Below are 26,884 nucleotides of genomic sequence, written 5' to 3'. Positions count from 1 at the left end.
AGACAACCGACAGAATGGGAGAAAATATTTGCAAATGATGTATCAGAGAAAGGGCTAGTATCCAAAATCTATAAAGAACTTATCAAACTCAACACCCAAAGAACAAATAATCCAATCAAGAAATGGGCAGAAGACATGAACAGACGTTTTTCCAAAGAAGACATCCAAATGGCCAACAGACACATGAAAAAGTGCTCAACATCGCTCGGCATCAGGGAAATCCAAATCAAAACCTCCATGAGATACCACCTCAGACCAGTCAGAATGGCTAGAATTAGCAAGTTAGGAAACGACAGATGCTGGCGGGGATGCGGAGAAAGGGGAACCCTCCTACACTGTTGGTGGGAATGCAAGCTGGTGCAACCCCTCTGGAAAACAGTATGGAGGTTCCTCAAACAGTTGAAAATAGAGCTACCATCCGATCCAGCAATTGCACTACTGGGTATTTACCCCAAAGATACAAATGTAGGGATCCGAAGGGGTACGTGCACCCCGATGTTTATAGCAGCAATGTCCACAATAGCCAACCTGTGGAAAGAGCCAAGATGTCCATCGACAGATGAATGGATAAAGAAGAGGTGGTATATATACACAATGGAATATTATGCAGCCATCCAAAGGAATGAGGTCTTGCCATTTGCAACGACGTGGATGGAACTGGAGGGTGTTATGCTGAGTGAAATAAGTCAATCAGAGAAAGACATGTATCCTATGACCTCACTGATAGGAGGAATTCTCAATCTCAGGAAACAAACTGAGGGTTGCTGGAGTGGTGGGGGGGTGGGAGGGATGGGGTGGCTGGGTGATAGACATTGGGGAGGGTATGTGCTATGCTGAGCACTGTGAATTGTACAAGACTGATGAATCAGGGATCTGTACTTCTGAAACAATGCAATATATGTTAAGAAAAAAAAAAGGAAGAAGAAGATAGTAGGAGGGGAAGAATGAAGGGGAGTAAGTCGGAGGGGGAGACGAACCATTAGAGACGATGGACTCTGAAAAACAAACTGAGGGTTCTGGGGGGGTGGGGGGATGGGTTAGCCTGGTGATGGGTATTAAAGAGGGCACATTCTGCGTGGAGCACTGGGTGTTATGCACAAACAATGAATCATGGAACACTACATCAAAAACTAATGATGTAATGTATGGGGATTAACATAACAATAAAAAATTATTAAAAAAATAAGAAATAAAATCTATCATTGCCTGTGATATAATTTCGAAATATTAAGTTCACTGTCTGACTTTGCTTAAAGTCTTTCCCTCCTTATGTAAAAGGTTTTTTAAAAAAAACAAAATCAATAGGTTTTTAATAGGTTAAAATTTTTAATAGGTTATGTGTTTTTAATATTTAAAAAGTATTTTAATAGGTTAAATTTTTTAATTTTTTGTTTTTTAAAATTACAGCTTTTGAATTGAGTTCTCAGTTTTCTTTAAGCACTTTTATGTTTTCTTCTTCATTTCCACTTAAATGTAATCCATTTGTAATCTGTCCTGGTGTAAGGTATGAGATATGCATCTAATTTTTTTTTTCCAAATAGCTTCACATTTGCCCCAAGAACATATATTGAATAGCCCATCTCTTCCCTGCCACTCTGAGATATCCCTTTATCATGTACTAAATCCCACATGACACTGATTCTCAATTTCCTATTCTATTCAATCAGTCTGTTTAGTGATCTCTTTGCCAGTACCACTTTGCTTTAATTATTGAGGCTTTAGAATGTAGTTGATATCCAGTAGACCTAATTTCCCCCCTCATTATAATTCTTTTTCAGAATCATACCAGCTATTACTTTTGCTTATTTTCTCATCTAAACTTCAGGCTCACTTTTCCCAGTTTAAAAGGAATAAAAAAAAAAAAAAATCTTTGGTAGTTTTATAGTTTCACAACGAATTTACATTTTAACAACAACAACAAAACAACAACAAAAAACACATTGACATATTTATGGTCTTGAGTTTTCCTATAATATGGTAGGTCTGTCCATAACTTCAAGCCTTCTTTTGTGTCCCAGAGGGTTTTAAAATTTTCTTCATGAAGATATTATACATTTTTGTTAATGTATGATTAAAATATTCCCAATTTATTATTTTTTATGTTGCTTCTGCAAATGGTGTCTTTCATTCAAAATACTCTCCAACTGTTTTTTTTTTTTTTAAATTTTATCCAACTGGTTTTTGTTCCACTAATTGTATATTAACTTTACGCTTTACTTCATTCCCTGAATTCTCTTGTTAGTCTTTCAGTTGGTTCTCTTGAGTTTCCAATTGTCAAATCAAATCAAATCATCTGTAAGCATGACAGTTTGGCCGTATGCTTTCCATTTTCATGTCTGTTGTTTCTTTCTCCTGTCTAATTACATTGGTTCGTTTTTCCAGTAAAACATTAAATAACAGTGGTGGTAATAGATAACTTATCTTGTCCTTACATTAATAAAAATACTTCTTATGTTTGCCCATTAAGTTTGCCATTGGCTTGTGGACTGAGATGGATGTGTTTTATCACATTAAGGACATATACATCTACTTTTATATGCTTTTTACCAAAATTCATTATTGAATTTGGCAAAGCTCTTTCAGCATCTATGCAATTATGGCTTTCGTCTTTAAATCTATTAAAAAGATTGAATAAATGGATATTTTAATATTGAAATTTCATTGCATACTTGGAATAAATCTCAGTTGGCCATGATGTTTTATTCTGCTGCTTAGGCTGCTGGATATTATTTAGAATTAATTTATTTAGGATTTTTGTACCTCTATTCATAGCTGAGTATGTAGTTATTTTCTCTGTAATCCTTGTCAATTTTTCTGTAAATACTCTATGCACTTCATAAAAAGAATTTAGAAGTACTCCCTTATCTATGTTCTCAAACAGTTTAAATAGCTTTGGAATCACCCCTGTGGTATGCAGGAACCAGCTTACACCAACTCATAAGAGTCAACTGTGCACATCTCTTCCCAACACCACAATGAGTGATGTCATATTGGTATTTGCAATCAGTCATGGTGGAAGTATTGATGCCACAGAAGTTGGAAAACACTATAGATCAAGGCATTTTTATTTTTTATTATTATCCTCATCATCATTATCCTCAGCATCATTTGCATAGACCCAGTTGTTAAACATCTAACAGAATCATCTTCTTAACAAAATCACCTTCTATTCTAAAGTTTGGTAAAACCTCCCTTGGAAAACCACCTGGGCTTCACAGTTTTGTGTGGGGTTGTGAGAGGTCTTTATGTACTTTATTTGCCTATGGAAATCAATGTTTCAACTTTCTATCTCTTCTGGAGTCAGTTTACGGAAATTTCATTTTCTTAAAAAATTATCCACTTGATCTAGATTTTTAATATTTGCACAAAATTCAACAAAGTTGGTTCTTATGATCCTTCTAATTTTCTCTTCTGTGACTTTTCATTTTATGTTTTGTATATTTGTATTTTCTTTAATTTTCCTTTTGTTTTTTTAAAAAAACAGCTCTTGAATTACTTATTACACTCTTTTGTTTTATAATTTATTTATATCTGTTTTTAGCTTTAATAATTAATCCCTTCTGCTTTCCTTTGGTTTACTTAGCTGAGTGTTTTTTGAGTCAGATGTTTCATTTATCTTTTACATTCTTTTGCTTTTAATATATGTACTTAAATATATGTATGGTTTTCTTCTCAGAATGGCCTTAGATCTATTTCATAAGTTCTGACAGGTAATGACTTCATTATCATATTTCTCTGGTTATTCTACAATTTGAGCTTGTATGTTATCTTTGACTTGAGATTTAAGAGTATTAAAATGTTTCTGAGTGGAAGGGCTTTTTGCAGTCCGATTTTGTTATCAAGTTTTAGTTTCATCATCTGGTGACCTGAGAGTTTTTATACTTCCTCTACTTCCTGAAATTCATTAAAATTTATATCTCAGTATATTATTATGGAAGGCTATATTTGCCAAAAATGATCAGAGCAGTATTTCTGGTCTCACATGCTCTTCTAGAACTTTGCTACTCCCCATCAAGAGGCAGAACTTATTTTTCCTTCCCTTAAACCTGAGCAGGACTTGTGGTGATTACCTTGATGAACAGAAGACAGTTAAAGTAATGCTACATAAATTCTGAGATAGAGGTCATAAAAGACAATATGGCTTCTGTCTGGCTCTTACTCTCTCTTGGGAATCTTTTGCCCTTTGAACTCAGCCATTATGTGATGAGGAAGCCCAAACTTGCATATAAAGGAAGACCACATGGACGCCACATGGAGAGGAACTGAGGTCTCCAGCTGATAACAAGCATCAACCACCAAGCATAGGAGTGTGAATTCTCAGATGATTCTAGTTCCTAGACTTCAAATCTTCTATTGAGGTCCCAGACATTAAAGAGCAGAGATAAGTCATTCCCACTGTCCTCTCTCAGAATTCCTGACCCATAGAATCTTCAAACTTACTAAACCATTGTCCTGTGCCACTATATGACTTCTCTGTCTCTCATTTGATGCTCTTTTGCTTAAATTCTACCTTGTGATATTTAAACTGTAACCCCTGCTGTAATCCCTCTTCTATGCTTTTGTTTCAACTTTTCTGAGTCAATTTGTCTCTTTTTCTTATATAACACAGAGAATTGGATTTTGCCTTATGATTCAAACTGAAGGTATTTTAAACAGGTAAATAAAACACATTTACATTTTGTCCTAATACAAATATGATGGGTCTTAGTTATGTCATGTTATATTTCATATGGGCGGAGCTGAGTAGTTGTAACAGGTATCTTCTGTCTCTCAAAGCCTAAAACACTTCATATTTGATCCTTCATAGAAAATGTTTGCTAATCCTTGATGTAAATAATAATACTGACTGCAAATAATGTTCTATTTACCACAATCTTTATTGTTCCTTTTGGTTTTTGTTGTTATTGTTGCACATTTTATTTCTTAGGCTAGCATCTCCACGAGAATGTGGACTAGTCCTTCCTTGCTTATTCAAGGACTATAATGGGAATATTTTTAACCCTCTGTTCTCTATGCAGGTTGCCATAGGCTTTTGGCAGATAATTTTAATCAAGTTAGAGAAGTTTCCATGTATTCCTTATTTGCTAAGAGATGTGGGTAAAAGTTGTTATTAAATGTCATGAGTTTTTTTCTTTTGCATCTATTAATATGACCACATATAATCTTTTTCTTTTTAATATGCCCATATGACAAGTTTACTGATAAATTCTAATAGTAAACTAACATTTCAATTTTGACATAAATCCTAATTGGGCATGAAGTGGTATTTTTTATTACTACATCACTAAATCTTATAGTTAATTTCTCATGGAGGATACTTTTACCACATTTGTAAAAGAGATTGACCTACAGTTTCATTTTCATGTGTGTTCATTATCTTGTTTAGGTCAGTTATGGAATCCTAGTTAGATGAAATGAGAAATGCTCACTGTTTTTCGTTTTCTGGAATAAATTTAGGAAGTTTCTCCTCTTTGAGGGATATATGATTATTTTTTTTCAGTTTCTTCTATAGTCTTTTTCTCTATTTAGATTTATAGTCCTTCTTGAGACAATACTGGTAACTATAATTGCCTTAAAATTGCCTGTTTTAGATTTTAAAATTTACTGATAAAAACTCTAGAGTTTTCAATCTTCTTATTCCTAATGTTAGATGTTCGTCTCTATTTCTTCTTTAAATTTGCTAGGTTCATCTTTAAAAAAATAAACTATTTGTTGGTACTATTGATAAAGTATATTGTACATTGTTTCTATTTTATTAAGTTTTAGTTTAATTCAGTCATTTCATATGTCATTGGGTTTCTTGTTGCTTAATTAGGATTTTTGGAAACCCAACCCATTTAAAAAATTTTTTTATTCCTTGTTTCATTTTTATATTTTCAAGGGAACAAAATCCTTTAATTACATTTTGGGCTACATCCCACAGTTTTTAATATACTATAGTGCTGTCACTTCCACTCACTTTTAAAGAATAATTTATGTTTACATTTCCTCATAAAACTAAAAGTTTCATTTATTTATAATTCTGTAAGGCTTTTTCTTTCCTTTACCCTGCCCATCCCCACCCCCCACCTCCAGAAGGTCTCCTTTTCTGAAGCTAATTTCTAAGCCTGCCAGTAGTTCCCTGTACTTATCAAAGTCCTGAAGCTGGTCCTACATTTTTTAACTCTCTTGCATCAAAGCTGTGATGAATCTCTTCAATCTTATCCTTTTATCTATCTCGCAGGGAATCTACATAGGTTCTGATCTTCCGTTCCAGTTAATTATTGTTGTTGGCTTTTTCTTTTCCCTATAGAAAGTAGAATCATATCATTTCTATCATTTCAGTTAATGCCTTAAAATGGTTTCCTGCCTAAGGGACAGTAAATGGCCTATAAGATGCTAAAGTTCTGGCCTCTCATATTGTTCTGACTTCATCTATGCTTCCCCTACCACATTCCTCCCCTGCTAGATTACTTACCCAGCTATACTGACCTCCTAGTTCTACTCTATGTATTTCAGGCATGCTCCTACTTCATAGCCTTGTACATGCCCCTTCTTCTGCTTAGATTACTTTTCTCTCAGATATTCTCCAGTTTCCATCTCTTACCGCCTTCAAGTTATTATTCCAATGCCACTTTCTCAGGGGTGATTCCTCTGGCTATCAAGTCTCAAATTACCAACACAAACTCCTTCATCTCTTTTGCCTGCTTTTGTTTTCATCTTAGTATTTATTCTTAGTCTTCATCCTACTGTATGCTGCTTATATTTTTATCTTAATGATTCTTTCAGTAGAATGTAAGCTCTTTGAAGGCAAAGATTTTTGTCTGCTTTATTCATCACTCTATACCTAATGCTGAGAGCAGTTCTTGGTACATAGTTTGTGTTCAGTAGATAGCTCTTGAATTAATAAATTTCTAGGGATTCAGAAGAAGAAAAGGAGGCTTTAGAACATGTTCTTTGTGCTGTTTTTGTTCTCCTTGTGCTTTACAATCTTCCAGATATGCCACCATTTACTGCTCTGCCTAACCTGTTCTCCACAGGACTTTGGTTATTTGTGCATTGTATGAAGTTCTAGAAAAATTCCAAAGAAGCAGACGAAAAAAGGGAGAAATAAGACATAAGAAGGAATGCTCTCTCAAGAAGAAGAAAATTTGTGGGGGAGGATGGTTATATGGGTTTCTTTAATCAAAAACAAAGAAAGAGACTACATGTTATCCTCTTTGACTATTCTTGATTGTGAAGAAACTGATGAAGTAAAGCAAGATAAATAAAGGAATAAAGAGCTAATCCACAAGAGGGAAGACTGTTTTTATTGCTCTTACACAGATGTCTGTCCTCAGAACACAGGAAAGTTTTTTTTCCTTTGGGGGAGGGTGGGAATAAGAGTAGGGGAGCAGCAATTTAAATTGGAATCGCTAGGCCGTCTGTGTTTAGGAATTAGAATTGCATTGTTTTCCTGGCTCCCCACCCCCTCTTGTCTTTTAGTTGAGAAACATTTGCCCTGGAACAGCACACAGAGTTTGCATTAGCATCCCTGAGGATAGAACTCTGACCCCACAGACTAAGGAAGCTACAAATGGAAAATTCCAAGTTGCTGTACTCTTTTATTTTCATGCTAATGCTTCTGCAGAGAGTATTTAAAGAAACAGATGCACAAGAATAATAAAGAGTTGAGGACTAAGAATGCCTCTGACAACAGTGGAGTGTTTTTCCAGCACAGCCTTGTATCTATCAGTGCTTGCACAAGTTCAGAGGGGTCAAGGTGAAACCCTGGTTTTATTTTATGAAAAAGCTAAACTAACATAGATATAGAAAAATCCTGGGTCTGGGTTTCAAATCCTGACTGGATTTGAAAGTTGCTGCTTCACTTTACTTCTTTCAGGCTACACTATTCAACCCCCAAACACTGATGAGCGTATCCTTCAGTAAAAGCCCTTGGGTAATGGTGATTTCCCAATCTCCCTTGCCAATTGACACTCAACTTCAACAATACTCATCCTTTCCTCAGATCCAACCTGGATGGCGCCCACTGTATGTTCAGCCCCCTGGCTATTTCCATTGTTTTCCCGACAAAAGAAAAACTTTTCATCTTTTTCTTAGAATAACTTCATCCTGGGCATAATAAATTCTCAAGTGCAAGACATATCAGAGCACTACACTCTGAAAAGCCAGATAGTTTTAATATTCTTCTCTTAATATGCAAATTTCCATACACATGCTTCACAGAGGAGAAGCTAATCAAAAACGTAAAATCATCATATCTAACCCCTGCTTTAAGATTATTTCTCACACACCGCTCCTCTGGACTATGGCCAGAAATTAAACAAGAACTCTACTTGGTCTCCCCCCAAGTTCTCTTTTCACACCCTGAAACCACCCAGGGAGAGTTCCTCCAGGTGTGTCACCTATACAAATGGGATGGCTTTTAGAATTTTTATATTCAAAGTCCTCAGGAGCAATAAATGGGTGGAAATAGGTGAGTGGAGACAGAAGGGATGGAGGATCTGTTTTGAAACTGCATTTCTGTATCAAGTACACACTCCTCTCTCTTGTTTTGTAGGTTTATAAAAGGTGACTATGAGAAAGAACTCTTAAGACAATTGGAAGTAGGGAGTGGGCGGAGTCTAGCCCTTTCTATATGCCTGAACAGAAAGAACTTAGCAATGGCCACTCCCAAGTGATATGATCAACCCAGCTTTTTCATTCCAACCTATTTGTTTTCAACTTAGTTCTCACCTTCCCCCAAGGCTACCTCCCAACACTTTCCTCTTCACTCACTGAATGTCCCTCCTCTGTACCCTTGCAGGTTGACCTCTGCTTTCTGTGTGTAGGGCCTTATTTCCAGAGTTAGACTACAGGATTCCTGAAGGCAGAGCCCACGGCTTCTTCTGCATCTCCTACAACCCCCCAGTGCAGGGTTCCTCTCAAAAAAGAAAAAAAAAAAAAAAAAGTGGTTGGCTGACTGATTGAAGAAACAGAAACAGGCCCCCGCAGTGACCTGAAGCATATGGAATTCTGATTAAGGGAAGTGAAAAGTCAAAAAGCCCAATATTGCACCCTTTATAAAGTACATGTATCCCATCAAATCTGAGGTTATTGGAAAAGTAACAGCCCTCTCCCCCAACCAGCCCCAACCAAAAATTTCATTAGAATGGATAAAGAACCAGAGCCGTAAATATTCATGGCTGGGAGGGAAGGTGGAGGACAGCAGGCTGAACTGAGCAGGTGTTCACCTCACTCAATTTCAATCCATTTGCAGCCAACAACGTCATTGTTTGGCCTTCTTGTGCTCACCGACAGGCCATTTTTCATGATTTTACCATTTCTGGCCAAATGCAAACTTTTTAATTAAATGTACCACATGATTCCAGATGTTTGTTTATTTGTTCCAAAAAGGTTGTAAAATCTCTACATGAGGAAAAACCTGGGACAGGGGTAAAGTTTTCTACAAGATACAGGGAAATGAATGAATTAGAACTGGGATGGGGAGGTGAACGCTGGGCAGAGCTCTCAGCAGAACAATCTAGACCAAAACCATGGGCTTCAAAAAGTTCTCCTTCCAGAAACCCAAGATTTGGGAATAAAATAATACACTGGGCACTTACCAGGTTTTTTGTTTTTTGCTTTTTAAAGAATGTAGCTCATCCTGAGCCAAAGATCAGAATGAGAACAAATTTTTGTGGCTGCTCTGCCTGCTTATTGTCTGTTTGTTCCTGTTGCTATGAGCCCCACTACATTAATTCCAGCAGCCTCCCACTTAACAGGCCAGATTAGAGCTTATGCATGAGTGGTAGGGGAGCATCCTGCATGGAGGGAGGGGGGAAGCAAGAGAGCAGCTACAGGCAGAGACCACAGCTTCCCATCCACCATGCCAGCTTCCTCTCAGCCTTCTGTTCTCGCCTACCAACTCTAAACATAATCAGTTCCTAAGTCAGTCTATTGCATTTGCTCCACAATGTTTCTCATATTCCTACTCTTCTTCTCTGTTCCCTCATCCAGCCAGCCACTCCAGGTCTTCATCATCAATGCTAGATTGTTTCAACATTACCCTAACTGATGCTGGGCTCTCAGTTTTGGTTTCAAAAGCCAACATCAGAAATACTTTGAATAAGATGGGGAGGAAAAGCACTAAATGTCCATTTTCTCTGAGGCCTGAGCCAGAGATACCCTGTGACCAAATCATCAGCAACCTTGAACAACAATTCCATAGTGGCCATAAGGTTTCCTTTACATTGCCCTCACCCCTGCTCCACTGGCAGTGCCCTGGCCCCAGCTGTCTTCCCCATCTGTTACCAAGTTGTTTACTAAATTACCTTTGCTAGAAACCTGCTCTTTGGAGGCAGTTCAGTCTGCAGTCACATAGCCTTTTATCAAGAAATCCAAAGCTTCTAAAACTTAAATGCCATCCCACAGTGGCCTCCTTGATTCCACTCTTTTCTTTCCAATTTCCCCCTCCTACTTCTTGCAGATTAATAATCCCATAGCACAGCTTTAAAGCAAATCTAGATACTTCCGCCTATTCAAGGCCTGCCATAATATGGATCCATCCCGCATATGGATCATTTCTGACTTTTTCAGCTCATTTCTGACTTTTTCAAAACTGGGTCTCTTCTTACCCCTGTGCTTCTTCTTTACCCATTTCCCTTTTTGGGGGGGGTCAGAGGAGGGGGGGATGCCCTTCTTCTGCCCTCCATCTACTCATGGCCTACTTGTCCGTTAAAGCTCAAGGCCAACATCCTCCAAACAGCCATGCCTGACTATTCTAGTCTTTACTGATTCCCATCTTTTCTAAACATTTACAGCACTTATAGCCTTTACCAAGTAAGGCAACTCTTACTTATATAATACATGATATCTAGTTTGGTTGGCATTGTTTCATTTTGGTATGTCCTCAATCAAACCATAAATTCTTAGAAGACAGATACCATGCTCTCTCTTCCTGAATATTCCACAAACCCTAACACATACTTTGTACACAGTGGATACTAAGAAAAGGCAGGGGATGCTGGAGGACTCCTTAAATGAAGGTGCTTGGAGCAATGTTTGTCACTGCAGAAGGCATATTTGGCCATGTCTCAATTCTTCACTTGGAGTGGAAGGGATAAGAAATAGCCCATGACTCTAAAACTTCAGGACATTTGGAATCTTCAATCCTGTCAATCCCAGACTCTCCATTTTTTAAGACAGAGGGACATGTTTTCACCACCATTTTTTATTTGGACTGCCTTTTGGGGGAAGGGTTATCTCTTATCCTGCAGAAGTAAAGCTCCTGTTGGGAGTACAAGGCATGATTCCATTTTTCCTTCCTTGCTTTGCTTCTGAAACAGAAGAGCCAAATTCGTAGCCCCTCTGTGTCTATGAGTGCACAACAATTCTGCCCCAAGAGTAGAAATAAAGCAATCATGGAGACTGCAAATGAAAAATCATCCTTGGAGAAAAACGATAGGAAATGGACCCCTATGGATTTCAAATGCTTAAAGGAGGCTGCTTAAAGTTCCTGGCTGAAGTCCATGCCAGTCTTGGTAATAGTCTAACAGATTCATCCATCTTCAGATTCCACTTGGCTTGCTCTTCCATCACTGCCACCTTCCCAGACAGTGAGAGCACACATGCACATCTATCTATATATATGCGGAAGTTTTAATCTACACTACCCTCCATTCCAATCCACCCAGCCCCGCTCAGTACAGAGTGAAGCTATTGACCCTGCAAAGCAGCAGAGAGATGAATTTGATGACCCAGACTAGAGTTTTTAAACCATTTCAGCAAGGTGTAGAATCAAAGGAAAGTACAATTTATTCAGCACTTAGTAAAGTCCTTTTACTTTGGAACGGAGCACACACACTGAAAATAGACTCCCGCTGCCACGCAGATAAAATAAACCTGTCAACCACTACTGTCAAATCACTAGTCACCTCGATTAAATAAAGGAAACTTTAGCATCTCTCAGCATCTGAGAATTCCACCAAGATTATAAGCCCATAAAAGCATTATGAAGGAAAGAAAACTAATGTAATGGGTTCTGTTGAAATGTCATCAGAGGAAGCATTTTACATAATTAGAAAATGCTAATCATAGCTCTGCCCAAGGAACCAACACACTCTTTCCCTACACAGCCAGGGCAAAGCCACAGCACGGAGTCTTAAAGAGGGGAGCTGAGGCCATGCACTTATCTAACCCACAGAAGAAACATGTGCCTGTCAACAGCAAGGAGGCCATCCTAGCCAATTGCTAAAGTGATTTTGTCTTATTTCTTCTCCCTCCCTCTCGCTCTCTTTCACAGCTTTTAATACACTTTCTATGGAGAAGAGTTGGATCTGCCATACTTCTGTGAACCTTCAATGACTCAGAGATGTTTTCTGAGAAATCATCTGAGAGTTAGCTCCTTTGAAAAAAAATAATCAAAATATTTTGGAAAACAGCAAGAAATAAGCAGGCTGCTTTAGTCATAGCGTCTGATCGCAGGTGGGACCCACCTGGCAAAGTCACCATAACCATCGGATTGCTTATTTCATCTTTTTCAGTGGTCAGTGAGAACAATGAACAATAGACAAAAAGATACCTTGATGCTGAACTAAGATAACCTAAATAAATGCATCTATTTTCATTGAGTCTGTGCTATTATTCTGTGTAGATTTTGTTTATAATGATCAAACCTACTTAGCTTTCATGTTCCCTGTGGGTTGACAAGGCAAGATGGTACGACTATAAAAAAACAGGAAAATAATTTTTTTTTTATGTTGTCTGAAAGAGACAGATTGCCTCCAAATTCTCTAAGCCTAAAATAAATTGTGATGAGCGGTTTGGTTATCAAGCAGCCCCATCTTGAGCCCTCCTGAAAGTATTCTGTTCACTGGCATGCAGTTTTTCTGGGCAACATCTCCCCTTCCCAAACATCTTTGTCTACATTGCCACATCTCCACAGACATCCATTAATTTTCCTCTTATTCATTTCACTTTGGCTTATTTAAATAGTTGAAGCAAAACACTGTATTTATGGCTTCTGTGAAAATGTATTTTATGATATCTCTTGCTAAAACTGTTTAAAAAATAAAAATAAAAAAACGCCTGCAGTTTTTCTTCCCACCCTTTTCTTGTTTGCATGGCAAACATTGAGCTGCTTCATGGAGATATACACAAAAATCAATTCCTAAGCATAAAATGCAACTCACATTAAGGAAACTGCAAACGATAACTAATTATGATGAGTTGCTATGTAAATCATTCTATGACAGTCCCAGCAATCAATTTCAAACACAAATAGACCAAGCCCTGGCTGGAGAAGAGGATGAGCACCTAACAACTGTTCAAAACTAATGGCAAGATTGTCAAGGATGGGTGGAAGGAGGATGGTTACCATCTCCAAGCAAGTCGCCACAGATGTCTTCTCAGTTTCCTGCACTCTTTTTTTCATACATCTAAAGGCTGATGCTTAATGCGACCAGATAACAATGACATACCATAAGCATCAGAGAAAAAAATAGTAATTCAGGGACGCTCACTGGGCTTGCAATTACTTTGTAAAACGTGCACACAAATGCTCAACCAACTGAGCCACTCAGGCGCCCCAATGTGCACACAAATGCACTGGAATGGGACCCTCAGTGTGATCGCTACTGGAAATGTTGGATCATGGTACGTGTGTGGGACTGCCCGCTCTCACCTCGCATCACCACCAGCCTCTTCTAAGGTTTTCTCCACAGCTCAGAGGAGGAACTGGAAATTGCATTTCTGAGACTTCCCTTGGTACGTGGTTCTAGGTTAGAATGAGCCAAAGAGAGACACTTTGGAGTACGACTTGGAAATCCAGAGAGAAAGAGAAACAGGGCAATGCCTGGGTAGTTCTGTTGTTTGAAGCAGTGTCCACCTGGCCGCTGCAGATAGAGAACATCAGTAGTAGATTCCCAGGTGTTCCTGAGATGTGCAGAAACTTCAGCCAGCTCTCGAGAATCACCAGCCTCCGTGCGAGACTGAGACTCTGGGTGGGGTCCTCCCTGACTGGACCAGCCTCTCTCTCATTCCTTACATTAAACCCGTTTATCATGTGAATACATAGTGGGCCTTCTATTTTCCCTATCTGAATTCAGACGGATGTCATAGTACCTACCCCTTTGGTTTTTCAAACTGTCTCTCTTCTTGAATTTATAGATTTTTAATTTAAAAGAAGGGATGGAAGGAGAGTAACAGACAATTCTTTGAAGAGGCAAGGATGTTATACTTAGCTGCAGACTTAGCACAGGCTGTAGAAATGCACCCCTGGCAGTGGACATTTCCAGGCCATTTCTCTGCTTGTAATTCCTTCTTCCCTCTAGCACAATGCCACAGTCAGTCCTGCATTTGCTTCATGTCCTGTGCGAAGGACAAATGTCATGGGTGGCCTGGGAATCAAGGACACAGAACTCGGACTTTTTTTTTCCTTGCCTCTGTCACTGAGTGGCTCAGTCTCCCCCAGCAATTTTTGGTGCTTTCCTCTGTTAAATGGCAATAATAATATTTACCCTCCTTCCTTTATAGGGTTGTCTTGAGGATAATATGGTCAACTCACTAAATAGAAATGTCTTCCCCAAAAGACACAATGGTCTACATAAATGCAAATTCCATTTCTAACAGCTACCAGATAGAGTAGCAATACCTGATATGCAGGTATATGTCCATGCACATAACATATTTAAAGAAACATTTCTCGAACAAACACTCCAACACTCCTCCTAATGTGGATACCCACAACCCACAGACGATACAGTAAGCAGACTGCCACTAGGTAATAACTGGGATTCCTGACACAGCCCCACGGCCTCTGTAGACTCCAAAGACATGTTTAGACCTCGAGAAGAATTCCCAGAGAGATTTCAGGTGCACCATTCTAAAACCACATCTATACCACAGCCTGCATCTTATGGTGCATCCAGGCCCTTCTTTGAGAGCTTCTGTTACTAGTAAAATAATTCCACTAGTTGCTTCAGTTCATCCTATTTCCTTCTTACCATCAAAACACCAGAGTTTGGAAACTATGACGTTAAAATTATTATCTATTTGGAAGTTATACAATGTGGCTAAATGTTGTATGAAAATGAATCAATACATATGGCCCCAACTGCGATGATTTGGGTTTGTGAAAGCAACAGAGTTGAGGTCTGAGGTCCACAAGGTTGGCCTTTCCTTCCCCTATCACCTACTCCCAAAGGAAGATGGGTCTTCTTTCCAGACACAATGAAGTTATCTTACATATCTAAATTACTGACTTTCCCCTGGGTTTCTACCATTCATCATTTACTGAACAAATATTTATCACACTCCTATTAAGCAGAAGGCCCTGTGCCAGGCATTGCAGGTATAGTAGTGAGCAAATAGACACAATCTCCTCCATTGCCTCCAACAGCTTATAGACTGTCCAGGAAGACACTGGGGAAAAAGCCTGAAAAATGAACACTGACCCAATATAAATGTGTGGGGCGAGATCAGAAAAGTCTTCCTTACAGCTGTGATAGTTAAGCTGATACCTGAGGGATGAGCAGCAGTCAGTGATGTGCAAGAGAAGAAAGATGAGAATCTGTACTACCTTCAGGGAGCTTTCATTTGTAAAGAGTTCAAGACCTACATATACTTGACCTCTTTCACACAAAACAGAACATAAAAAATTGCACTAAGGAGATAGAAACAAATATTCTAAGTACCTCAGAAAGGGGAAAAATCAATATAGAAAAAAATTCATACAAGAAGCAAAAAGTACTGTGCATTACTATCCATATAATGCATGGATTAACTATAAATTACAGAGGGAAAAATAGACTCCCCCATCTCCTGATAATTATTCTGGGCCCGGATTTCCTTTACATTTGAATCTACAGTCCTTAGGACATGAATCTTGGGTCTATCATACTCGACATTGGAAGTAACATAAAAGGACAAGTAAAGGGAAAATGGCATGTATAGAAAAAAACAGCAATTTGCACATGAACTACTGCTCACCAGTTTATGTAGTTGTTGGTGCGGAATGAAAAGAGATTGGGAACTGGATGAATCAAAAATTATTTGCAAATATAACTTCCACTTCAGATTTTTTAGACCAAGTTTCAGACATCATGGAGGATTTCATTTGGGCAAGAACTGATGTAATTTGCCTTCGCAACGTGAAAGAGCCTCTCTGGACAAACATTTCTAAGCAGTTTCCATAAAGGTATTAACAAATGATAAACAAATACTTTGGTGACTTATATGATCAAAAATTTATAATAATTTCTTTAACTTAAATATAAAAAAACAAGGTGGCACTGGGGTGCCTGGGTGGCTCAGTCAGTCGAGCATCCAACTCTTGGTTTCAACTCAGGTCATGATCTCATGGATCGTAAGATGGAGCCTGCATTGGGTTCCTCACTCAGCAGTTGAAGATTCTCTCCCTCTGCCCCTCTCCCCACTTATGTGCACTCTTTCTTTCTCTCTCTAAAATAAATAAATATATCTTTTAAAAAACGGTGGCATTAAGTGGTTTCATTCTGGGTGCCTAAAAATCAGGTTTTTACCACTTGTTATCATATGATTCAGGCCAAGCTAAAATAGATCAGTGTCATCGCTTCCCTACATGGATCAGTCCTATAATAATTCAACCTTAATGAGATTCTTTGGCTCTCTCTTTAGTGGTGTCCACATGACCACAGGCCCAAAGACCTACCTGCCATTTCATGATGCTGACTTGCCTTTTTTCACTACCAGGTGCTTAGCATTGATCAAACAACCAGAGCATTAAACTTATAGGCACATTCCTCAGTAAAATTGAGATATCTGTTGCTGGGTCCTCTCAACAACAATGTTCCCATTGATGCTGGGCTCTGATGTCATTGAAGAGCACTTGTTTTAACTCTAAACACCTTGGGCATTTTTCCATATTCCAAATATTACTCAACATACCTTCAAAACTTGTATTCTTAAATTCCATTTCTTTAAGGTTCAGCTTTCTTATTTTACCATTACAGTGACAAATGATCTTTGTCCTATTATGGAGGATTATCATTGATCTGATCATGTCCTTCTGTTGTGAAATCTCAATTTCATGGCTAGATCAACTTTTATAAGTAAGCTGAAGGGCTATGAGCTTTCAGTTCCTATGTAGAGTACTCAATGGGCTATAGACTAAAAATACCTTTATTCAAATATAAGAAACCAATAAATAAATCCATGAGGATATAATGCTAGAGTTAATTCATTATTCTGTCTAGATATGCTATTATTATTTACCTAGGGGAACTCCCCTTCCCTCTCAAAAAAAAAAAAGTCTCTAAAGGAATATGTTTGACACTTCCATAAGGACATTCAGCGAAGGAAATCTATACACGCCCCTCAAAATATGGCATGTTGGCAGCTATTTGTTCTACCTGCCTTTGAGCAAAGTTGATTTTCACAAAACTGACACTTAGTGAACAGAATCATAATTGAACCAAAATATATGTAAATGGAGAAAAGTTCTACTGTTCCCAGACATCAAATAGGCAACACAGGTACAAGTCACAGACACCTGGAATCCTGCATTATAATCTTGATCATTTCCTGCAGAAGAAGAGAGGGCCATTTGCCCAGAGCCCACATGTCTTCTCAGAGTGCCAACTTCACCACTTTCTGGGCCTCTCTACAGCCTTAGTTGCCACCCACCCAGCCTACAATGTACCTGGGATGACAGACCTGGAACAGTACTTATTCAGTGTTCCCTAACTGTATGAGGGGAATTTCCTGCTTGGAGAAATGCTATTTAAAGTATGGAATGCCCTCAAACGAAGCCTGTTCTTACTTACCATTGGAGGGTAGATTCACAATTAAGAAATGTGGCTGTCGTAACCAGGATAAAATGGGGTAAACAAGTTTTACTGTAGGGCCTCTTCCCGTCCCTCCAGTTCCGACAAAGGTGACCATACAGTCCTTGGTCTAAGCAACCAGCTTAGGGACAAGGCAATTTTAAATTATATTCCATGCAGACTCCAGAGATGACAATAGGAATTCAAGGCTTTGGAAACACTGGGTAAACCAAAGTAATGTTTTGGGATCAGATAATTTAAGGAAAACTGTGCACCAACTCTCTGCAATGTTGCTAGGCAAACTGGAATTTCTTTTAGCTTAATGTAGAGTTCATTCATTTTGAAATTACAGATTTCAACTACTCTACTCCCCAAACAATGATACTTTTACAAATATTAGTGAGTTTCCCAATTCTCTCCATCACTTTTGCTGCAGGTAATGATCTACTTAGTAATTTTTAAGTATTATAATCTCTTTACTTAAAGCAAAAAATAAATCAAATCACAAAATTATATTATAGCATGGATTTATTTGCCTTCCCAGCAGACTGCCACTAAATTCTGTTTAATATGAGTTAAAATCGCTAGGTTTGACAGGTATGGTTTTCTCATCAAGGACTTGAAAAGCACTGTGTTCCTTCTAAAGTGCCGAGGCAGCAATAATGAGCCCAGAGCTCTGCACAGCCAAGTGTCCCTCCCTGCAACCACTAAGAGCAATAAAAAGCCAAGTTCCTACCTCGATGATTGGTGAGATCCCTGGAAGCAGAAGGCAGGGGTGTATAGTGGTGCACTGGAGAGGCCGTGATGCAGTCACTGGAAGCCTGTGTAATAAAAGAAAATGTCAACATGAAGTAACACCAAACACTAAATACCTTCATTTACCAAACATGCCTCCTAGGGATCTGGGCCTGGAAGAAATATTATCAACCAAGAGTCTTAGGAAGCAAGAGTTGTCTGTGCTGAGATAATGTTCTGCTGAGTGTAGGGTAGCATACAAAGCTTTGAGGAGCCTTGGTACAGGTGGAAGGGCCCTGAGACAAGGGAACCCCTTGTTTATTTCCTGAACTGAAAGGAGGAGGAAGAAGAAGGGAGAGAGGGTGAAGGCCAGAAATGATATAGAGCTAGATTTCTGTCACCTGCCTTCTTCCAGTACTTCCCACAGATTAAATGTTCACTATGAAATTTCTCTGGAAACCAGTGAGGACGCTGAGCTTTGCCCCAGAGTGGATGGGGAAAAATGGGGCTGGTTTGCGTGGGCCCCGTGGCACTGAGACACACAGAAGCTGAGGGCTCAGCAGCAGGAAGTGACCGTACTGAAGGATATAAACCATTGCGCACCTTGCAGTTGGGGTTCTGGCTAAGTTTAACAATAACACTGAAAAACTCATCTGAAATTTGGGATATAATGGTCATCAATAAAATTTTGCCATTCCAAGACTTAAAAGAAAATGGTATGAAATGTATTTTGAAGATGATTTTTTATTGTACACAAACAGCTCTTTAACCATCAAACTGTATATAGTGTGACCCATATGTGTAAGTGGTGCTATCTTTCTCTCTCTCTAGCTCTACAACCATGGGGATGAGGCCAGGAACAGAGGACTACAGCTGTCGGGTCAGCTGTCCCTCAGAACCAATGACCGGTCTGTCACATTCAGAGTGTGGCTGCTTATAGCAAAAAGCATCACCACTGCAATTCTTACTGAGACTTCTGAATCAAATACTACTTTTTTTTTTTTTTAATATCCAAAAAAGAACATCTGCTAGGATCAAAATCCTAAGCTTACAACCTTTCCAAGCTTCAAGAAAAAGTAAATTTCATTAATGCTACATTTTTCTTTCTGGAATAGGAAATACATTCTATGGGATATATTTGCCCTGCTAGGAGGAGGCCTTTTCTCCAAAGAGATTATCTACATTACAGGAATCAAAACTAAGTACGAGATTAGACCTACTTGCTAGAAAAACCCTTTAAACACTGCTTCTGACATTTGAGATGTTTGATTAAGCGGCTTTCAGTGGAGACTTATAGAAAGAGTTCTGAATGGGGCAGAATCAGAAGCTCTGTCCCTAAGGTAGAGACAGATTTCAGGTAGCATTACTTCACTCCAGCTCGAAGGGAAATACGTGGTGTTTAAAGCTTGATCCAAGCGTATTGGGTCCAGAAAGATAAAAGTTCAGTCATTAAGAAAAATGTTTTAAAAAGTTGACAAGATTTGCTACATACTACATCATTAGATATTTAGGATACTGCAAGAACACAAAAGAGTCAGAAATTAGATTAAATTTCAAATACTAGAGTCACCACATGTCCCTCCATTTGGCAGTCAGGGTCTCCTGTAATCCCCACGTGATAAATGAGACACAGTGACAGTCTTCTAAATATGGCACCTATTCGATGCTTGAGGCAGCATATATGGGGCAAAGTCATAGGCGCCGTCCTTCCATAGATCTACCATACTTCCTTAGTAAAAGGCCATAGTTTCTCTGTCAATGTTTCTATTCCATCTCAATGCTAAAAAGGCCTACAATTCCACTATAAGTTTTAGGTTGCTATACTGTGATATTTCTTAGTGCATTTAATCTCAATTTGGGCTGTTGACAATTTGATGACAGCTTTTCCTAAAATTACTGGAAGAAACTACCTTTCAGCAAATACCTCTGACTGGGCAAAACATTAGAGCTTTATAACCCAGAGTAAAATAGCTATTTACCTTTATTTCCAGGTGTAGTCAAAGCAAAACTGGTATGGCCCGAGTTCTGTTTTGCAGTCATCATTCTACGCCTAATGTCCAATTACTTTTCGGCTCGGTGTCCATTTATAAACTTGAGTCATGAAAACGAATCCAGGAAAAGAACAATTTTGCAAATGGTGCCTTTCAGTGGAACATCTATGGCTGGATGTTTAGGGAAACTACTACAAATTAAGATTCTAACTACCAGTTCTTTGACTTGGCTCTTATCAAAATGAAGTCCATGTGATCTTTTCAATTTGTTCTCTGAATATTATGTTTGCAGGCACAATTAAGAAAAGTATGATTGTCATATGGAACAAGTGGACAAGACAATGTCTTCAACTTGCACACTACCTGCCCCCGAATAAAGAACTTCCTTGGCGCTCCAATGGCGCAGTCGGTTAGCGGTGGTACTTATACAACAGCGTGGGTGAAGCAAAATAAAGAACTTCTCTTGAAACTGAAGCAACATACCCACAGTGTATTGAGCATGAGATGGTAGAAATGTAAGTGGAAAAACTTAAATAATATTTCCTTTTACCTGAATTAAGAAGATATTCCCTAAAATGGGAATAGGGAAATTTGGGTAAATCTGAATCTTCAGAACCACAAATCCTCTCAAATCTTTGAGTCCTTGCCAAATTTCCTAACTACCTATGGCAGAGAATTATACTTTTACATTTTACTTTTGAAATCACTCCTGTCCTGGGGCGCCTGGGTGGCTCAGTCGGTTAAGCATCCGGCTTCGGCTCAGGTCATGATCCCAGGGTCCTGGGCTCGAGCCCCTTCTCCCTCTCCCTCTCCCCCCACCCCCACTTGTGATCTCTCTCGTTCTCTCTCTGTCAGATAAATAAATAAAATCTTTAAAAAAAAGATATCACTCCTGTCCAAAGATATTTGTAACATCTACAACAAAATATTAGTATCCAGAATACATATGTCCCTAAATAATTGAAAATACAATAGAAAAATGGACAATGAAAACGTCAGGCAATTCAAAGGAGAGAAAACCTGAGTGGTCAATGAATGAAAGAGAAGATGGTCAAATTCACTAGTCTGAAGAGCAATGCATATTAAAACAAGACAAAATTTTTCCACTCGCCATCTTGGCAAACTTTCAAGTCTTACAACAAGTGCCAAGGAGAAGAAAGGGAAAGAACTTTTAACCTCTCATCCCTTGCCATTGGGAATGGACACTGGTTCAATTACTTTGGAGAGTAATTTAGCAGCATCTAGTAAAACTGAAAATTAGTACAGCAACTCCATTTCAAATGTATACACTATGGAAAATTTCACTCAGGTCTATAAAGTGGAACATAAAACAGTGTTTATTGCATGATTATTTAGAACAGAACAAATTGGAAGTAGTTCAAATGCCTGTCAATGAGGAAAATGGATAAATAAAATGTTGTATATTCATATGACAGAATAATATTTAGCATTTAAGAGTAATAAACCTGATCTAGGTATCTCAACTTGAATAGGTCTAAAATTTTAACACAGTGAAAATACAAGTTGCAAAATGATAAATATGGTATAATATTTATATATATGTAGTTCTTTGACATCATGTTTGTATAGAAACATCTAAAAATTATACAACTTAAACACTAAATTCATGAAAATGGTTTTCTCTGCCAGAAGGCAGAGTAATAGGACTGGGGCTAACAGAGTGGGAGGAGCTTCAATTATATATATATAAGATTTATTTATTTTAAGACAAGGCTTAGAAACAAATATATCAAAATATTAGAAAATATAAATTCTGTCCCTTGCCAGTGGCAAAGTAATTACATGTGTTCATTATTTTTCAACTTTTCTACATTTTTGAAATTTCTCAAAATTAAACAAAAAAAAAAACTGAGAAAAAAACAAGGTTCCTGTGTCCTCTCTGATCCATACCATCCTATATTGATATGAACCCATAATGAGAGGAAATTTCTTCGAACAGCTTCCCAATACTCACACAACATGGATTGAGGCCATTTATGGTTGGCTTTTTTGCAATGAAATATCCCATTTCTGTTTTTTCTAAAGCTGCTAAGTGTGACAATAGATTGGAAAAAGCTGTTAAATAATAGTAAATATGTACCCCCTTCACACCAAGGCTTGAAATGATCATGCCAGCCTGGTAAGTCCTTCCGCCTAAGATTTGTCAAAGCATACTGAAGGTCTGTATCCTCTTTCCCTACTCACAATTGGAGAGCTGCTGATAATTTTTTAAACTCACATCAATAATGATAATAGTCACTAATATACTGTACACTGCAATTTCCATAATGCAGGAAGGAAGGAGAACTTTGGCAACCTCACTGGAAAAGAGTCAATGGGAGTATAGCACACTCCATGAGAGACTTGCAAAGTGAGAATTTCACTCAGTGGTTGCAGAAAACAAATGTCTTCAGATGAGTATGTAAAATTCAAGTCCCTTCCCATTGGGTGCATTCCATGGAAACCTGCATTCCAATGGATATTTCTGAACATCATGGATGCCCTGAAGGAATATGATACAGACCACAGGAGGACTGATTTGGCAGGTTTCAAAACAAGAAGAGGGCAGCTACAAAATTGTTTAATAGACATAAATCTCCTACTATTTTTCACAAAATACCATCTAAGACCACATCTCTACAACTCATTCCCCATTACTCAGCTCAAGTGGAGCGCTTTGGCATGCTCACTCACCCTTAAATCATACACAGCATAAAGTGATCCTGGGTCTCGGAAATTTGTCAGCCTCCTTCAAGTAAAAGCAATCTTCACTTTTCATCACAATTCATTCCCTGAAACTGTGGTATAAAGCTGACTCTTCTAAAAACATTTATTTTCTTTCATAAGAAAAAGCATCACTCAGTTAGTTATCAAGTATTTAATAACCACCTACTACATGCCAAGCCCTGTGCTGAGAATACCAAGAAAAATAAAATGAAGGTTTTGGTTGCATTCCTGACTCATCAAAAAAAAAAAGATAACCATGATTAATACTGGTTATTAAGAGTCACCGACTGGTAGCATGACCCCCATACTGTGTATTATTACAGAAATTTGTCCCTGACCTCTATTATGACACATGAACACATGGAACAGTGATTATGTCCTTGCTTGTTTCTCATTCGTACTAAGAGAAAGTTTTCAAGATTAACTATATTAGCTTTCCAAGATTAACAATACTATTAACCCTTGTACCTAACATGCTGCCAGAAATATAGAAAGAAGTTAGTGCATCGTGACTGAATGAATAAAACATTTTAATGTCAAAGATAAAACTGGCTATACAATGATTATAATTCAACACAACAAAAGCGTGAGCCACGTTGCCAGAATCAGAGGTAAAAACTTGCCATCACCTGAAAGATTAAATTAGAAGCCGAAGAACCCACCTGAAGGAGATTCCTGATCTGCTCCCAGGTGAAGGCACCATACCTTTCAGTGTGAAGCAAGACAGAAAGCCTTCATGACAGACATATTGGGTTGGGAATGACAGACAGGTTTGGGAGCAGAAATGGCCATATAGTGTCAGATCCAGAAGTCAAGAAATTGGGAGGGAATAAAAAATGGTAAGGTAGGTGTAAGGCTGAGTCAATAACCAAGAGACTAAGAAATATCCCAAAGGAGCAAAAGGCAGAGTCTGGGCAAGAGCCCAGCATTCAGCTGAATGAGGAAGCTGAAGGCTGGTTCAGGCTATAAGTCAGTCAGAGAAGGATAGGGTGCCAAAGACTTCTCTGAAATAAGGAAGCCCCTCGAAGGCAACAGCCTGGAGCTTCCCATTGCTTCTATCTGGTATAAAGGGGTCCAGTTCTGCCAGTGGCTAAAATGGCATCAGGCCCAGAGTTATAGTTTAGGAATATTTGTGGAAGGAGGGAGGAAGGGAGGGAAGAAAAAAAAAAAAAAAAAGAAAAAAAAAGAAAAAGAAGGACTATGGGGCTTGGGCATTTTGTGGCCTATTACATAAATAATGAAATCATAGAATGTAGGAGATGCAAAAGACCTTACAAATCATCTAGAACGGTGACTTCCAAAATATTTTTAGCAGCCACTAATATAGCAGAAGGAAAAATAAAAATCTAAATATTGGGCATTATGGAAATAATCATGATTTCTTATGGCAAGCAAATAAAACTATAATATAAAAGAGGGAGAAATATGCCAAGATTTTTATTATATAATAGTAAGTAAACATAGTAAATATTAAAACAGTACATATGCTGTGATTTTTAACAATATAAGATTTACAATAGGTAAAAGCTAATAGGCAAAGATTAAAGATTTTTGTTGGGGAACCTGGGTGGCTCAATGGGTTTAAGCATCTGACTCTTGCTTTCAGCTCAGGTCATGATCTCAGGGTCGTGATCTCAGGTTTGCGAGATCCAGGCCCACATGGAGTCCCATGTGGGGGCTCTGCACAAAGTCTGCTTGGGATTCTCTCTCTTTCCTTCTCCCTCCCCCTCTGCCCACCCCTCCTCCCCCATACGCCCACATTTGTTCTCTCTCTAAAATAAATAAAATCTTGGGCGCCTGGGTGGCTCAGTTGGTTAAGCGACTGCCTTCAGCTCAGGTCATGATCCTGGAGTCCCGGGATCAAGTCCCGCAACGGGCTTGGGAGTCTGCTTCTCCCTCTGAAACCTTTTCCCTCTCGTGCTCTCTATCTCTCATTCTCTCTCTAATAAATAAATAAAATCTTTAAAAAAAATAAATCTTTAAAAAATGATTTCTGTTAATGTGATTTAGAGTGATTTGATTTTTCAACTTATTTAATTATGTCATTGCTTCTTACAATTTAAAATATTTAAAATTTAAATATTTAAAATCCTACCTATATATCAGGGCTGATATAAAACAATGGATTTTTCCATCAACTATCTTTCTAACCTCTCCCATCAGAGTGAGGCGAGGTGGACAAAGAGGGACGAATAATTGGAGGTAAGGAGGAAAGAGAAGGGGATTGGAAAGAAAGGAGGCAAAGTGTGGTACAGGAGCTAATATCTCCTGAATGCATCCTAAGTGCTAATGGTTTTCCAGTGTATGAGGTAAGTCCAATTATTACTCTCATTTGAGAAATAAGAAAACAGAGAGGTAGAATAAGTAACATGTCCAAGGCTATACAGTTCTAAAGTCCACAGTGTGATTAAGAACCAAGTCAGAAGGCTAAAGCCCCCCACAGCCCAAGTTGTTTCCCCAGCGCCACCCTCTGTCTTCATTGGGGGCCCCAAGATTTTTTATGATACTCTTCTCCTGACCATCACTTACCTTTGCCCCATCCCACTGTCAGCAGGGCCCTATCTGGTCCTTTCTGGTAAGAATATAGACTTCAAGAGCACAGGAGTCAAGACCCAACCTGAGAGTGAATGCCTTTACAGCCCCTAAGATAGGAACTTCTTGAACCATCAAATGAAAGAAAATTTACTTTAGAAAGTATGGGTAATTTTAAAAGCAGAATATCATGTCTATAAACAAATAATCACCTTTGTCCACAGAAATATGATGAAACACAATATTTTGCCTATAATTATTAATCCTTGCTAAAAACTTAGTTTTTGTCATATGCTCAAACATAGAACATGATCAGAATCTAAGATACATTATAATTTGCAAGTAATGAGTGTATGTATAATTGTGTGTGTCCCGGGGCACCTGGCTGGATCAGTTGTTAAGCGTCTGCCTTCAGCTCAAGTCATGGTCCCAGTGTCCTGGGATCAAGCCCCGCATCGGGGGGTCCCTGCTCAGCGGGAAGCCTGATTCTCCCTCTCCCACTCCCCCTGCTTGTGTTCCTGCTCTTGCTGTCTCTCTCTCTCTGTCAGATAAATAAAATCTTAAAAAAAAATAATTGTGTGTATCCCATTTCTTGAGCACTAATTGTATGCAGGCATCTTATACACAGAGTTTCATTTAACTATCTCAACAACCTTAAGATATAAGTACCATTATTATTACCATTTTATAGATAAGGCAACTGAAATTTAGGAAGATTATATAACTTGCCCAAGAGTACCCAGCTATTATGTGGGCAATTTGGAATTCCGACCAACACTGCTTGATTCCATAGCCTGAATTCCAAAATTGTGCAATGAACTTGAAGCTTGAAGGTATCTGAAGAAGACAACCTTCCTGGACTTAGTATATATACACTAAGATAGATAATATATATTTGTAGTGACAGATGATTCAATCTATGTTAATATGTAACATTATGTGGCCTGGCATATAAATAAACCATTAAGTTATTTATTAATAACTAATTGGCTATGTAATACAGACACAGTGTTTTCAGATCTCCTTGGCCATTTAGGGTTAACATAACCAGTGGGTCTGGAGTCAACCTGTACCAGCTCATAATGGTTAAATTTTCAGGAATCTTGTGTTAACACAGGCTTTATTTAAAATTGAATT

At 38.4% G+C, this 26,884-nt stretch overlaps 1 protein-coding gene across 4 annotated transcripts in view; it reads right to left on the bottom strand.

Annotated features, from left to right (window-relative positions):
* LRMDA (leucine rich melanocyte differentiation associated) overlaps positions 1–26,884 on the bottom strand; it is a 1,116,706-nt gene that overhangs the window by 204,166 nt on the left and 885,656 nt on the right. For all 4 annotated transcript variants that reach the window (XM_027597158.1, XM_027597159.1, XM_027597161.1 and 1 more), the window contains exon 6: positions 18,499–18,583. In XM_027597158.1, coding sequence (XP_027452959.1) covers positions 18,499–18,583 — 85 coding nt within the window. The remainder of the gene's footprint in view (positions 1–18,498; positions 18,584–26,884) is intronic.

Source organism: Zalophus californianus, chromosome 15 (genome assembly GCF_009762305.2).
Source record: "Zalophus californianus isolate mZalCal1 chromosome 15, mZalCal1.pri.v2, whole genome shotgun sequence".
NCBI classification, from domain to species: Eukaryota; Metazoa; Chordata; class Mammalia; order Carnivora; family Otariidae; genus Zalophus; species Zalophus californianus.
This window is presented reverse-complemented; position numbering and strand designations above follow the sequence as displayed.